Genomic DNA, 17,537 nt, shown 5'->3' with positions numbered 1-17,537 from the left:
AGTTCTCCTAAAAGTTTGGTTTATAGAGAGGGGAAAGGAAATTAAGAAAATTAAATCAATTGATAGGGGTTGGGAGGAAGTTAGGATCAATAGAAGGAAATGGTCAAGGACTGAAAGGAGGAAGGGAATCAACACTAAGGAGTTAATAAGAGGGATGATTGATAGTTGAGTTGTAAGAGGAACTTGTGACTAGGGAGGAGAGGAGGGGATATGGTCAGGTCACGAATCCAGAAGGAGAACTAGGATAGAGACCAAGGTAGGAATGAGGATCAAGCAACAAAGGAATTTGGAAATAAGAGAAGTGGGAAAGAGGAAGTCATAGGTACCAGATCTAAGTAGGGAGTCGAGATCAATGCTAAAGACGAAATAGGGACCAAGAACTAGAATGGAGCGAGGATTGAGTCTTGATGGGAATTAGGGACTTGGGATATGGGGGACAAAATCTAAGATTGAAAGGTTTCTCAAGAAGTCAAGGGTTTGAAGGGGCATGGATATCAAGCTCTAAGAAAAAGATTGAATTGGAATGGAAAAATAATTAGCATGGAGTGTGAGGATCAAAGAAGACTTGACACTAAGGAATTGGTAATAAAATGCAAGGTTCCTTTGGAATTCCAAGCTCCATGGGTAGTAGGAGCTAAAGTGTGATCAAGAGTTAGAACAAATCAAGGACCAAGGAATAAGACAGAGGTGTCATGTCTGCAAAAATCTTCCTAGTCCAAAGAACACTAGGGGAATGATAAAACATAAGAACTAAGAAGAGAAGAAATAAAGGATCAAGGTGTTGGAGGGATTGAGAATTGGAAACAACACTTACCAAGTGCCCAAATAAGGGTAAGCCCAAAATTCTGACATTGAAGGGAAAGCAAAAGGAGTTAAGGTTTCAAAGATCAAGGGAACAAGAAATAGAAAATTGAGGAAGAGAAACTTTGTAACTTTAATAGGAGGAACACAAGGTAAATGGTTGGGACTTTAAGGGTCTCAAGGGAGGTATACTCGATACCAAGGGAAAGGGAAGGTTGATACTTTGGTGTCAAAAGGAAACATGAAGTAGAGAGTGTAAATTAGGTTCAAGGATTGAGGGTCATGAAGAAATGGTTACCCAAGAAAGCAAAAATCTAAAACTTTACCAAGGAAGACCCATTAGGAAACATCTCAGATCAATTATTTATGAAGGGAACAACATAGCCAAAAGGATAGCACAAGGGGCAAGGCTCAACCACTATACATATTAGGGGCCTGCAAACCTAAGCACTAACAATGTGAATAACTTGTTGGGATTAGCCAAGATTAAGAAGCTACAAACTAATGAGCACAAAACTAAAAGCCTAATCCATATAATTAAAGAGTTGGTTTTAATGTACAAAACAAACTTGCATATATATACAAGGAAGTGGAGGTAGGCAAGTTGGACACGACGACTGACTGTTCTTCCAAGATGAGACACTTGTTAACTACCTTGACAAGTGTTCTAGTAAATAGTATGTGTGTAAAGAAGTGTCTCACAAAGTAAATACACATCACTCAACAACATGAAGTAAGACAAATCTCTAATAAGTAAATTTAAGCTTATGTGTGAATAAGTCAATCCAGAAAATGTTAACAACTAACTAGTAAGGTAATGACACTATTACACTAACATGTCTTAACTTATATTTTCAAGCCATATATAGCCCAATTGTAAAAACCTGAATATATATATCCCAACGAAATGCCTAATGGACTGCCAACCCCAAAACGTATCTTGTCATCCTGGAAACGTGAACAATGCATAAAATGGTGTAAATTAGGATCTGGAGTATTTTTTATTGGCTGTTATAATTATGAAGAAATGCTAAACATAGATATGAATGTAATTAAGTCTATAATAGTAAACCACAAACCAAAATTGTAAATTGTAAAAGTCCCAAAAGATTATGCGATTTGCACAAAACTATAAGCCACGAAGATTATGTAAAGACAAATATAAAAAAGAGTTTTGTTACACCAAATTAGAGACTAGCATGCGTTTCATGACAAATGCAGTCATCGTTTTGACACTTGGAATGAAAGGAGAGGACAGGCCAACCAGCCACTCATACATAATAAAATTAAAAATTACTGAGAGATTGTAATAAGTATTTCTCAGGTCCCATGAAAGTTTCACAATTACAATTATTCAAAGCCATAACTATCAATGTTCATGAGAAAAAATAATAATTACCGCCCGACCATGTAATTGCCATTTTTGGTGACTACATTAATATATAAATAGTTAGTCATACGCTCATTCATTTACTTGTGTATCCTAATTTTAGAGTCATCACTGTCCTTGTCCTGGTACCCATATCCCCACGTCTCTAGGTAACCATGGAAAAAATGCATCATATAATCAAGATACAAAACAAGTCAGAGTTGGCCACTTGCAATTTATGACAAAGCTTACAAAACACTAATTAATCATAATAACTTTTTCCCCTCTCTGGATGTAAGAAGCGGTCAATTTTAAAAGCCACAGAAGATTGTGTGATTGGACAAACCTAAAAGCCACAAGGATTGTTTGATGAAGACCATCAATAAAAGAGTTTTGTGACACCATATTTAACGACTAGCATGCATTTCATAACAAATGCAACCATCCTTCTCGCAGTTACACATGAAAGAAGACAAGGACAAGCTAACAAACCACTTATACAAAACAGAATTAAAAATTATTGAGATTCTGGTAAGCGTTACTCAAGCCCCTTGAATGCTTCACCATTACAACTGTTGATAATCACTGCTACCAATGCTAACGAGAAAATCATAGTTACTAGGCAACAGTAGCATATATATATATATATATAGTCGTATCCTTACTCATTTACTTGGGTTCCCTAACTTTATCATTGTCTCTATCCCTGTAGTGGTACCCATACACCGACGTCCCTAGGTTACAACAGAAAAAATGCATCATATAGTCAAAACATGTCAGAGTTGAGGCACTTCTGCAATTAATGATAATGTTTACAAAAAAGTGACCAATCATAAATACTTTGTTTCCCTCTTTGGATGCAAGTCGTACCAAATATTAAGTATGATGCAAGTCGTACCAAATATTAAGTATGATGTAAGAGGAAAGATAAAAGTACATACTCAGCCTTTTTGCAGCTTTCTTCTAGTGTGGCTCAGTAGTTTCTCAAAAATAAATAATGACAAAGCATCTGCTGATGGTAATAAGAAATGAGAAAACACACCAGTATCATTTTATATTCTAAATATTCTGTAAATATCGTTGCAAAAAATTAAGTACATAGCGTTGCAAAAAATTAAGTACACATATCCAGTCACCAAACATAATAACATGGTATAGTGCATTCCCATATATTTCTTTCGCACTCGACTAAGATATGATACTCTTACAAATATGGCTACATTTAAAACAATGTGACCTATCAAACACACTAGTATTAGAAAATAACCAATAGATAAAGATCTATGTACCGCTTTGAGTCATAAATGTTAAGAAGATGCAGATAAATAAATGTCAGGTACAAAGATATACATATTGTGGGCACTATGCCCCAAACATCCTGCTACTTGTTTTTTTAACAGAAATTGAACACTAAAACTTAATTGTGTCTCTCAAACTGTCCCTCGAGAATTCTGAACCATTGTCAAGTTGGTAGAGTTCCAGTTGTGTTACCACAAGGAACAACCTTAAGAGAAAGTATAATACCTAATACAGTTGCTTATTTTAGAATAATATTCCACTATTATGAACTTTTCATAATAATCTTCCGGACTCTGCAAAATGTTGATTATGCCAAGATCCTCAATCGCTTCCCCTCAATAATTGCAGTAAGGACAGGAATAGATTCAAAATGTCCAAGTAGAGAACGACTGAAGCCCAGACATACTGATCATAAGTAAACCTCTTTATTAGGTTGTCAGTATCATATACAATGTATCCCGAAAAAATGATAGCTGCCACTCCACCATAAATGGTTGTCGAGAGAGAACCAAGGGGAAAGAAAATCTGCTTGCAGAGTAAATACAAGTTACTATTGTCAGTTAGTATGTATTTTAGGACAATCAACCCAATATGCAAGAAACTTAGAAAACAGAAGCAATTAGTTAACATATAAGATGCGGTCCAGTTGGCCATCCATGAAAAGGACCGATCCCTCAAATCTACAGCAGATACAATTACCAGTTAACATCATATATGAGCACACATTGTTTGTTGCGTAAGAGTTATTGCATGGAGCCTTAGGTAATGGGAAAATCAATTAAAATAAAGCTACCTTTACCAAGCCAGGGATACTAACTGTACGATATGTTTCATTTCAATGTATCTATAAGAAAGAAGTGGGCAATAAATGAGATAGGAAACTAAAAAGCATAAATGTTTTCTAGATATTTTCTTCATTTTTTTTTGTGCAGGCCTAGACAACCATTCACAATGCGTCAATCTTCATCTCATTCATCAAGAATTCACAAGGGTCCAATCTCAGAAGAATGGACAAATGAGACAGGATTCAGGACTATAGGATACCATGGAAAAGCTGGAAAAGGTAGGTTTTTAGCCAGATTAAATTGCTTTCTCAATATTGTGTCAAAAGCCGACATTTGTGACCTTTTCTCAACATGGAACAGTATCCATTAATAAAATTTATTGTACCATGGCAGTCATAATGCAAGGGCTAATCCCTAGCAGATGGCAAAACATGAAAAAGCGAGCAACTCCAAATATGCAGAAGTAAAATAACACCACATGACATCACACTGCAGAAGTAGTGATCTTAACCAAGTGCCTCAAAAAGTTTACTTAGCTTGGTGCTGAAATAAATCTCTGAGCCTATTGTATGGCTAGCAAAGTGAGTTCATATATTGCTCATTTTGTTTTCCAGATCTTGCCTTATCAATTGAATTCAAATGTAATATAGGTTAGTAAGGTACTACTATCTTATTTATTAGCATGCATATTTCCTCTACCTGTCTAGTCTGTAGGAGCTTTAAGAATGTATTACATTCCAGAATGCCATAAAGGGGTAAATAAATATCTAGCCTATTCAAATACTGCAAACAAGCATCTACTAGGTTGATGCAAGGAAGCAAGCATCATGAATAAAGAGGCCTCCACCACATAATCAGAAAGAACTTGTGATCGGGAAATATTTATAGCAGAGGGAGCCATTATTAATGCCATCGGTACATACTAATGCTATAGATTCTAGTTGTTACCAACTTGCCATAAGACAATTTCTGCCATTTATTATATAGTCTTGCGACAAAGATAGGAAAACAGACCTCAACTGAATTTATTTGAAATAATTATGCAGCCAACAAGTATAGATAGACTAAAAGCTCATGGAGTTTTACAATTAGGACAAATAAAAGTCAGATTCAAGCTACACAGAATATGATAGCTGACAAACTTCAAATTTAAAAGATGGCTACTTAAAATATATCAAATACGTCCTTTGGTATGAATGAATTTAGTCCATGACACCATGTTACTTTAATTTTTTGATTGCTGGAATTTTTGATAGCCCTTGTAGAGAGAAAATTGAGACACAGATCGTCTGGTGAGGTTGTGCAGATATATGTATTTCCCCATACACTAAGTGAACTAAGTTAAATCCCAATCAATCTGCACTGCACTTGTTTCATGTATTTCATCTTTCCTTCACCTCCTGACAGAACAGACACAGGCCTAAAGTGTAGCACAAATTTCCCAGATGTGGATGATACAAGTTTGCACATAATTTGTGTTCAATTGCCAGATAGAAAAAACAGCACTGTTTAAAGTTAAACCAAGGATTAAGGACCTAAATTTCTTTGTCCACAAAATTAAGATGAAGCAAATAAACCAGGATTTATATGCCTAGAAAATAAGAAAACAAGAAAGGTAGGAAAACAAAAGGAAAGAGTCCATAACCTGAATAAAACCAAACAGAAAGAGGACAAGAAGGCTGGCAAAGAGAACTGGGCCTAAGAAACTAAAATCTTTGCCCTTTTTGGAAGCCCAGAACGTGTAGCCAGTAAGCGAGAAGACCACAGCTGCTGTTAGTATCAAAGCTTCAAGAACAATCCTTCCTGAGTATTCATGTTCAAACATCAGATATAAATCACTTTCTAAAATAACAAAGCAAACACAAAAAGAAGAGATGCCTTTACTTCCTATTCTATCACTGACAACAAGCAAATAGGCTATGATTAGGTATATGAATGGATTAACCAACCTTTCGTGTATGCACATGATATGCCAACTGTGAGGCTTAGAAACACGGTAAAAAATCCCAGCAGCACAAGATTAACTGGGTGCTTCTGATGATAGCAGTACAAAGGGCACATCACTGTACACACACAATTACCAATGCACATAGTGAGAACAAAACAGAAATCAGTATTGACAAAATCATGTATGGTTGCATAAAAAATTCCCAAGTATCACTTGCAAAATTTATGTCTTAGCCCTAAATTTATACCAAAAACTTTAAAAACATGTGCCACTACAAGGCATCTGTAAACAATAATGGTACACTCTTGGGCAATTATCCAATTAAAGCATTATCTTTCATACAAAGATTACTTTTTCTGTATTTCTGTGATCTATAGTTCTTCCTGTCTAATGAATTTGCTTTATTTCTCATCCTAAGGAAATGTTAGGTAGAAATCTGGCAATCAATGGTCCAACAAAGTCGCACTAGCTATCAAAAATCTAGAAAGAGCCCTTAAATTTGTCTAGTTGACGAGGTCAGTTTTCAATGAACCATTGGAAGAAAATCTAAGAGAGGGAAATGGCAGAAATCTAAATAAAAAATGCAAGAGTGGAATGTTTAACCTACTACTTAACTTAACGAGAGAAAAAAAAAAGTTTCAACAAGAATTTAAGGACAAATCCGAGCACATGAAGCAGCAGTCAGAGTGTGACCAAGCAACTCTTTTTCTGTTTTTACTTTAATATCTGGACGAGGTGATAAACATGGTAGAATTAAACACTCCAGAGTGACTTGTACATTAAAATACACTAGGAGGGGAAAGACGAAGATTGGTTGTTTTTTACATTTTGACATATTGTCATGTGTAAACAGCTATAATGCTGGTTATTAATTTATTAATATTATTTATAATTTTGTTGTATTACAGTGTATTGTTCGACTTTGAAACTATGAGATTTTCAATTCTGAGAGTTTGAGGATCAGATAAGTGTAATGTTTGAATTATGACAAATTGATAGTCAAATTAAACTTTTATGTTATCTAAATGTATTAATTTCTTATCTTTTGTGTAAATATGATGTTTTTTTTTGTCAAGACTGTGCCAAGCTTTTTGCAGAGTCCGAGTCAAAATTTTGGGCTGCTGAGTCCTCAAACTATGGTGCATGCTTTGAGCTCCATTCTATTCTCCACACATCCAATATAAAAAATCCATATGCATCTTTCAACTTCTTTTTATAATCCCATAGTCATAAATTATTTCGAAACAGAGTACACTACTCTAGAACTTGAACCAATGCAGCAAATATTAAATTATTTTCTTTTTACTTATCGTTGTCACCCCATTTGTCTCCTCCGAATTTGAAAACCTTGTCACATTCAATCTCTATAATTAAAGAGATCCTTTTTTCTATTGCAAACTGTTTTTAAACTCTTAAAAATCTTATATGGCCCAAGAACAAGTCAATTAAAATAAAACATAAAAAATAGGTTTTCTATTTTGAATAAAGCTCACAATTTTTTTTATTATTTTTCTTCCTCTACAGACCTAAGTAATTGGCTAGAAGTAAAAAACTTAACATAATAAATTTTCAATAAATAGAATAACTTCAAAAAGAAACATGGATAATGAAATAATTAATATATTAATATTAATATTTTTGATGTTAAAATTTATTTTAAATATAATTATATTTGAATTTATATTCTGTTGATATAATTATAATGGAAAACTTAATTTTAATTTTGACATAATTATTATTATAATAATGTTATATAAATATTATTTACCATTAATATTTATAATAAATATAATTTACCACCTATCTATATTTATCTTAAAATATTGATTGCAAATATTAATATTGATATAATTATATTGTAATTCTACTAGCATATATATCTTAAATGAATCTTGGCATATCTGGAAGGAAAGAAACTAGAGAATATTCAGAGATGTTGCAAGACCTCTCGAAAAGGTTTTGGATGGCCTCAAGGCTGCTATAGAAGAAGTAATAAATGGAAAGTCAATTAATGTCAGAAAAGTCAGGTACACTGATTGGGACCAAGAAATGGAAAAGAATTGGACGCTCAAGGAGAGGGGAACTTCTTGCCTGAAAAAGAGAGTTGATAGGAGAGCTATCAAATGGGAAAGGCCTCCCAAAGGATGGTTAAAATTGAATTTTGATGGGGCGTGTAGAGGTAACCCTGGGGAGGCTGGAATTGGAGCTGTTATTTGAGACGACACCGGGAAACTCATATATGGAACCTGTGGGTACGTTGGTAGTTCCACTAACAATGAAGCCGAGATTCGAGCTCTTGAAACAGGCTTACAATTATGTGTACAGAAAGGGTTGTCAAATGTCCAAATCGAAGGGGATTCCCAGATCATCATAAACGGTGTTATAAACTCCAGATTCCAGAACTGGAAACTTGTAAAGTGGCTTCCTCGCATAAAATCTTTATTACATGCAATCGTTATATTTGAAATATCTCACACATATCGAGAAGGCAATAGGGTGGCTGATCACTTAGCAAATATTGGAGTTAGCACAGGTAAGGAGAATGTCATAATCACTATTGACACTGCAAGTTCAGAGATTGCGGATCTCATTGCGAAGGATACAAAGGACTGGACTCGTGAGGGGATCGGATAAGTCTCATACTTGCATGTCAGAAGAAGTGGGGTAGGTGGTGACAGTAGAAGAAATGGCCCAAATTACCATGTGAAATGTGTGCTATTTGTCTTATCAAATTGCACATCGACAGCGGCCTGTGGTGAATGTGATTATTAAAATCCAGCACGACTGCAGATGAGAACAGATATTCACAAGGAAGGAAGTTTTCGGGCTTGCTGAATGGAAACGATAGCTGTGCTCGAATCATCTAGAACAAGAAATCTCTATATAATCTGCTTTACATTGCAAACCCCGGCATTATTGGATGTGAAAGTGGTAGAACTTGGTGGTTTTCACTATTTCTGTTATGGCGCACTTTGGCAATATTGGATGCTCGAACTGTGAAGAAACCCTGGGAGTGCAAGTGAGAGATTTGTTCACCTGCGAGGAGTATGTGTACGATGCTATTGAAGGTTTAGTTGGTATTACGCTAACCTTCGACAGACATTGGTGTGATTCACTCATTTATGAGGCTGTGCTGATGCCATTAGTGGATGTTATTGAATCTAGGGAGAAAGCTGTCGAAGTGTTGAATGGCTTTGTAAAATCTGTCAATGATAGTATTGCCAACTCCATATTAAGTCTGCCGGTGGAGCCCAAGGTGAGTATTCTAAAGACATACTTTCAGCCAGAATTATTCCTGCCCACGGACTCGGAGGAGTAGGTCGAGGAGTCTGAGAATGAGGGGAGTGAGGATGAGGATAACAGTGAGAAGCATAATGCTAAGAGGCGGAGACTGGAGAAAGAAGAGGAGAGGGAGAAAAAGAGGATATTCGGTGAAAATGCTTAGGAGGTCTTCCGCTGTGCCGTCCTGAATGGCAACATTATGCCATTTAGAAGGCTCACAAATTCAGAGGATTGGTGGTTTCCTGACCAGTCAACAGAAATTGTGATTAATGTTGGTGAATTTGCAGCTGTCATTATGCAAGCTATCAATGGTGATGTATGATCTGTATTTGGTCGGTCATGTCGTGCCTTATTAGAATGTATAAGCTCGGGTATTATGGTTTCAGGGTGGTGGTTGGGTTGTTTAGCTTTTGTTTCTGTCTAGACTTAGATGTTGAAGGCAAACTGTTATGTAATCTCCTTTTGAATTAATATAGGGAGCTATCCCCATTAATGATAGCACTTACCATCAAAATATATATATATATATATATATATATATATATCTTAAATGAATCTATATAAAATATGTTGAGAGATATCCTTCTCAGGGCACCTATCTTTCAATCAATCTCACATAAAAGTGCACCAAACGTCTCTCTCAACATATTTTATATAGATTTATTTAAGATATATATGCTAGTATTAATTTTTATATATATATATATATTACATTGACGTATTTTTATATTTCTTATATATATACAATCATATTATTATAATTTTTTATTTTTTATTTATATTTCTATTAATGGATATTAGACACTCTTTTATTTTACTAATATTAAATTATTATGTCTTAAAGAAAACTCTTATATATTTAATTTTTATATGTTTTTGTATGGACAAACCCAACCCTCAAATTTATTTTTTCTGGAACCAGCAAACCCAAACCTGAACCAGTACCAAGACTGGTAACTTAGCCTGTAACAATAAGACTTGACATGGTGTAAAAATAGACTCAAAAAGAGTTCACACTTTCTTGTTTTTCCTGTATATATAACCATAGTTTTAATACTCAGACACGGCAAAAACTCAGTGGCCCAAAGTTTTGACTCAGACTCAGGACTCAGCATAACTCAGAGCACATTAAAACTATACAAATATTCATAAAATAAAATTAAACAAAGTGCAAGACTGTTTAAAAGCATAAAAAATGAAGAGAACAAATCCCTAGGAAAATTGTTGAAAATTCCTTCAAATCCATATCTAAGAAAAAATATAAAAAAACAAATTCTGCTGGCTGGCTAGTTTTCTGATAGATTCGTGCATATTCATCAAATATTTGACTAAAAACTCAACAAAACTTCACAATTAATTGTCAAAATCTCACCTGCCATGTTTCTGGAGAGTTACTTGTTGATTACTTCTAGCTCATGCGTTCTCACAAGTTCTGCTAGTTCCCAGCAAGTTTTAGAGCTATGATTATAACTATGACAGGTACTCAATATTGCCACAAAAGTTGACAAGGAGATATCAATTGAAAGATTGATTGCCTATAAAAATTATAAGTTGCCATAATCAAAATCTTAAGGGGTATGTTGTCAGCCTGCTTGTCGGTGTAAAACTCCTTGCCTGCAAAGACTTATTTCCAACTGAGCACTTTTGAAGCAATTCAGATGTCAAATGGAGACCTTCAGGTGCAAGAGTAATCAAGTAGAAGACAACACAAAAGCCAAAGTTAGGAGGTTGGTGATCAAGGAACTTTGATAGGATGTGATTGCTCGGTAGCCAGTGCAGCAAATAAAACTTGTTGTAACATGACTATTGTTGTTAAAATTCAACAGCCATATGGTTCCTGTCATAGGTGTAGGTCACTACAGTTTATGGACATAAAATCCGTTTTTGTCCTTCATTGTCCCTCAGCAACCAAAGTATGGGTTAACTTCTCACTCATTTATCATTATTATGATTTTTCCTCAGCCAACAGATCCCCACAGTATCTTAGAGCATGGAAAAAGTGCTCTCAAGCTTTAAATACCATTCTTCTTATATTTGAGGGATTTGCACAAACATCAAATATTGGACACCCCTAGCCTTGTGCCTTGATTTACCATTGGAAAACAATTAAAATCAAAATCAAAGCAACTGATCCACCTCTCCCCCAGACCATGACCCATCAGACTGGTTGATCATCAGTATATTGTTGTGTAAGTGCAAATAATAACATAATTCCCCACTGTATACATGAATGTAACCACAAATTTTAACCAATACACATTATAAATATGTTTTAACCATAGTAGCCCAACACTTATACGGTAATGACATGATCTTGCTGAAGTGTAAGCATTTTCAAATTACCTGGGATTAATACAAAGAAAAATGGCACTTTAAAAAAAGGTAATATTAAAAATCCAGGCAAAATAGCTGTTCTCCTCCTATTTTCCCTTTGAATTACTCAAAGTTGATTCAGATTGTTTCAATTACAGAGATTTTTTTTGAACTGACAAATGTGCAGAGAGGCGTATTTGAACGGCACAAATCAGACAGGTTTAAAAGAAATTTCATAATTTTTTTCTGCCAGTACAGTTTTAATCAGAGAAGCATAAAGCCCCAAAAAGTGACAATTTTAAATTGGGGCCTGCCGTGATTTTTGGGCAGAAAAAATTGTGGTTCTTTGACTGCAATTTTCAACAATATTTTGCCATTGAAATTGCATAAAAATTGCAAAAAAAAACTCTCACCATATCAGAAACCCTAAAAAACTGTGAAAAAGTTATTTTATCAGCACCTCTGTTACCAGAAACACAATGGCATTCTGAGGGATGAAGTGTGGTTTCCGTTTCATATGGCCATCTGTAAGACAGCCGTACCGTTTCTCACCCCATTGCGGGGAGTTCTCATTTTTTTCAGTAATATCTGCCATTTTTTTGCCTTTTCCCTTTTCTCGAGGGGGTTATTAGAAAGTTTTCTTTACTTCCAACAATTTCCAACTTAATCAATACCCTAAGAAAACCATTTTGCCATGGATATTAATACGGCTATTGTCTCTGAAATTGGCTTTGGCAACAACATTTTGTTTCAAATTTTCAACATTTTTATTGAACTCTCAAATCCGCATTCTTAATTCAATTCCCCAATGTTACAGTTAAGCAGATTTTGAGAGTCCTTGCCTCTATTACCATTAAATATTACTAGGTGAATTAACATTGACAATAGAAATTTCCTTAGTGGTACAACTGAAAATAAAATCATTTGAAGTTAAATTTATTTGAAGCACATATGATTTCCTTGTAATCAATCATTGGAAATTTAAATATTTAATCAATAAATTTGGGACTTCATAATATGTTAGAATTAGTATGTGATGTGAAACTTAAACAATTAAAATAAATAAATATTGGAAGTAGTATACAAATATTAAATATAGCATAGGAGCATCAAAGTACAAACACCATCAGACCAGCTCTAAAGTGCAAATTGGGACCAAGTGAGAAAACATATATCAAAGGACTAACCAACCAGTCCACCCATCACAAAGAGGAACTCTTACATAATACCCAGACCAGCCCATTACAAAGGCCATCCATCACATACGAATGTCATCTATTACATGCACTGCTATCCATTACTAACAAGAAGAAAACAGCCAGTAACAAGACTCTTCCAAAACCATTATCAACCATTATTAACCTGACCATTGCTAAATGAACCAACATGATAGATGTCTATCAAGAATGAACCAACGATCCTCTAATTGTGACCTCAAACATTGGGCCAGTGAGCCATTTTAGCGAAGTGTTATATGCTTGTAAAGGCTCATGTTGCTTGTTCCATCTCTTATTTTTGTCTGTCCTCCTTATACTGAGCTTGGCAGTTCTTCTGATAGCCTGGAAGGCTTTGCAAAACTAGCTATCCAACCCTTGTGATATCACATGCCCCTGATAGTTTTACATCTAGGAAGGGTACAAGGTTATGTTTGTATCCTTCATTATGGTTCTCTTGGGGATGAATTTGTTTAGGCTTAAAACTGCTACATAATCCTCAATTCGTGACCTCTTTCTCCCAAACCTTCTGCCCAATGAATTCTGCAAAAAAGTGGTATTACTATTTACTCTTGTGTCAAGGGTCTAATGAATGAAGTCTTTGGATTATGTTCTCTGAAACCAAAAGTTATCAGAAATTGGACATATACAACAGAGATGTGATGGAGTTAAAAACTCACATGTGGCAATATTCAATTATCAATACTATAGGAAGAGGAAAAAGTCATATGCCATGGTTATATGAAGTTAAAAGACAACTAGTTATTGTGTGTTGCAGACAACTGATAATTTTCTTTGCAATGTAATCAGTGATATGAACATTCAATATATATAACAAATATATATTTTCTACAGTTCATGCCTCATGGATTAAACTCTCTATTTTATTTGCTCTCTATATCTCTATGCCATGGAAATGCCTTTTAATTTAAAAAACAAGTAGTTTTGGACTATTTCTACCTTTTCTTATGTTTTTTCTTTAAATTTGATTTTTCCCAATTTTTGTAAAAAACTTATACTTTTGGTTTGCCAATTTTTTCCCCAAAAGATTTTTGTTGCTATGGTTTTAAGTTCTTTTAACTAATACCATCACAGATGTCTATACAACATCAAAAGATTGTAAATTTGTAACCTAATGATGATGTGGGGCACCAATGGAATACTGACCTAGACTCAAATACCTCCAGTGCAACTAGCAAATCCCATAATCTAGCTGACGTTAAGCAAAGTTATGGTGTAAGGACATGTGAAACATTATAAAAAAGAATGTGATCCACTATAGCAAGGCTGCAAAGGGTGATGCGGTAGATAACAAATCTAAAGAATGTTGTTGAAGCATAACACAAAATTAAAGGCAGTCCCAATTAACACAGTTGAATTGAACAAACAAGTATACATATCCTATGTTCTACCAATTTTCCAGGATAGGGACAACAGGGGATGGGTGGGTGCATTCCCAAGATGGCTGGGAGAGGACATTTTTCAGGGGTTAGCAGAGACGGCAATTGAAAAAAATAGGGAAATTTTAAAAACATAAAAAATTCCAAATATTCACATGATGAGGCATTTACCATATTCATTATATAACCATATTATTCAGCATAAGAGCTGAATTAAGAATTCAAGAGTCGACACACAAATTAACAACATTAACAACATTTCAATATCTAGTCATTGATGTTTTCATCATCAATAGGCACATACAAGTTTATGAAAATATAAAAAAGCCAAAGGCCCAAAAGGCTACAACTACAGAATGACAAAATCAAAAACATGGGCAACTGGATCTGCTGCTTCTATGTCTCTGCCCCATTGTCACCTAAATCAAAATAAGTTTGTATCAAAGTCACTCCCAATATAAGGGAAAAGTCTCATCCAATGGAACCCCAACCAATCCCTCTTGTGCCTCCTCCTCATCAATCTGCATGGCATCTTTGGGGTCAACATCAAACCATGCTGCTAATGTCTATCATTCCTAAAGTAGCGAGGTACTATGCACAACCACCAACTTCTCCACTCATTAAGAGATAAGCATATTCCTCCTGACTAACTAAATGAAAAAGTATGTGGATCAATTTCTCTCTACAACAAAGGAAATAGTAACCCGTGTAAGGAAGCAAATGGCAAGCATCCCCAACTCTATTGCATCCTCAGCATGCCATGCCCACCATCCAAAAGGATCTGTTTGAGCTAATTTGGCCCTATTTGTCTTTGCCTCAATTTTGCTAAATTTTGGACCACAAAGATGAAAAAAACTAGCCATTGCATTTGAACTTGGAGTGAAGTTGTCTCATCATTGATATACATCTTTCAAAGGGCCTTCATGAACCATTCTTTGTTTCAGGTTTGGGGTTGTTGCAAAGGGGTGTTGGAGTCCTGGGCTTACTCTAATCTTTGTTATATTCTTCACACAAAATTTTTGAACATGTATAGTTTGGCGTGCAATTATTTGGATAATAATGGTACTTTCTTCAGTGTGAAAATCTAAATATACAGCAAACTAATAATTGCCTCAGCATATAAAATATTCAAATCCAGCAAGCACATATATACGGTGGCACATAATTGTAATGGGTCATAGCAATTTCACGTTAGACCATGGACAATTCAAATGGCCATTGCATATGGTATTCAAACCAGTTTTTGTCCCCACATCATTTGGGTGCAGCAGCACATGTTGCATACATTTTTTGCAAATTATGAAGTATTTAAATATTTTTTTTACTGGAAATTATGAGTATTACAATTTTCATAATTGTTAATATATATAAAATTATAAATTGTTTGCATACTGAATATATATATGCAAACCCGTACCCATACCTAGGGAGAAAAAAATGTCATACAAGCATACCCAAACCCTGAACCTGTACCCATCCCCGTACCAGGAACACCAACTTAGTCTTTTACTAAAGTAATTAGGTTTCTGGATGAAGCCTGAAAAAAATTGTCATCTACATTTAAGGTACCCTTCATCAATACAATTGTGATAGGTTGCAAATGTGCCCTGGAATGAAAAAAGTGATAAAAAAGTTTTCGTCCAGAGGCCGTACTTATTTACTTATATTAATATAGGACTGAAGAAGCTTGAAATCTCCAATTTCTATCAAATCAAACAAAGTTCCAACTAAGTTGTTTGAAATTATGGAGTAAACACAATTTAAACTAATATTGGGTTCGGTTCAATGGGCAAATGAGGTGCTTGTCCTTTTAGCAAATTTAAGACCCCCTTAGGAAACGCCCAAAAAGACTTCCGTCCATCGCAATGGATCAAAAAGTGTAATCTGAAACATCGATGACAAGAATTGCCCACTTTTCATCCAGAAGCTCCAAGTGGTTAAATATAAAAGACAGTAAAAGCTTGGAATCAAACAAATGTCCGATTGAATTCTCAAGAAAACACAGGATAGATGCATCTTACAGTTAAACTGAAATCCTCTTCAAAACGTCGGGTATATATAATGCTTACATAAAACCTAAACTAGGCAGATGAGAAAACCAACAAATAACAGCACACTACGAAAATTCATCCAGTAACAAGATTCTTACATAATTAAACTTCTGTACAAAGAAAACATAATCATGAAAAGAAGAATCTCTAACAGATCGAACTATTCAAACCCTAAAATAAGACCTAGGCCAAATTGAAACTTACAAATTAAGGGTAGTATAGAAACGCCAATCAAAAGTCCTGGAGTTGCAGTGATGTAAAGAGTGAGCGGCGTATAGAGAACCACAGTTGCAGCGACTGCCACAGTGAGCATTAATTGCATGCTCAGGATTGAATAAACTTTTCTTATGAAACTCCATCGCAATTCATTGTCTTCGAGAGAAAGACCCGGATAAAGAGTTCCTCCACTCTCCAGATCTGGGTCACCCAATTTGCTAAATCCATGCAATTTCGACATTTTTTCGCCTGTGAATTGCCCTGTTAACCCAGCTTAATTGTGAGAATTCAAGTCAGAGGGTTTGAAATATGAATGCTATGGACGTAGATTTTCTGAGAAACTCAGCCCTCTAGATAGCGGGAAGGAAACGGCATAAATGACCTGGACTTTGTCTTCGACGATATATTTTGTGTATATCATGTATTATATTCGAAGAATTAAAAAAGGAGTTGTAGTTAACATCGTCGGTATATGTTTTTTTATTATTATGATGTATATATGTATATTTTATGAATGAATTAAACAAGTTAGGGTATTTTTCCTTCATAGAAAAAGCTTTCAGCAGCTTTCATTGAGAGGTGAAAGCTTTAAAGGTTCCTAAAGTGGTGTATGGTGAGAAGTGCCTTTAAAGAGTGGTTATGCCTTCCACCTAGGTTCCAAACTTATGTGGGACACTAGTTGGATGCTTTCACCTATCTTTATTTGAGATGTGAGCTTAAAGTTATTTATTTATTTATTCGGAATATAGATTTATTTTTAAGTATTTTGTAGTTGAAGAGTGTGTTTAAGAGTTTTATGTTTGAGTTTATGACGATGAATTTAATGGTTTAGTTAAATGTAAGTTATGATTTAATTAAT

At 34.9% G+C, this 17,537-nt stretch overlaps 1 protein-coding gene across 1 annotated transcript; it reads right to left on the bottom strand.

Moving 5' to 3' along the window:
* Positions 1-3,475: 3,475 nt before the first annotated feature.
* LOC131030057 (BI1-like protein) lies at positions 3,476-17,145 on the bottom strand. Its single transcript, XM_057960738.2, has 4 exons — positions 16,667-17,145; positions 6,204-6,317; positions 5,900-6,057; positions 3,476-3,994 (listed from the first exon to the last, which is right to left on the bottom strand). Exons 1-4 carry the CDS (start codon positions 16,917-16,919, stop codon positions 3,791-3,793), a joined length of 729 nt encoding a protein of 242 aa, XP_057816721.1. The 5' UTR covers positions 16,920-17,145; the 3' UTR covers positions 3,476-3,790.
* Positions 17,146-17,537: the final 392 nt, after the last annotated feature.

The sequence above is a fragment of the Cryptomeria japonica genome, chromosome 7 (assembly GCF_030272615.1).
Source record: "Cryptomeria japonica chromosome 7, Sugi_1.0, whole genome shotgun sequence".
In the NCBI taxonomy this organism is placed as follows: domain Eukaryota; kingdom Viridiplantae; phylum Streptophyta; class Pinopsida; order Cupressales; family Cupressaceae; genus Cryptomeria; species Cryptomeria japonica.
Note: the sequence above shows the minus strand (reverse complement) of the source record. Positions and strands in the feature narration are given on the sequence as shown.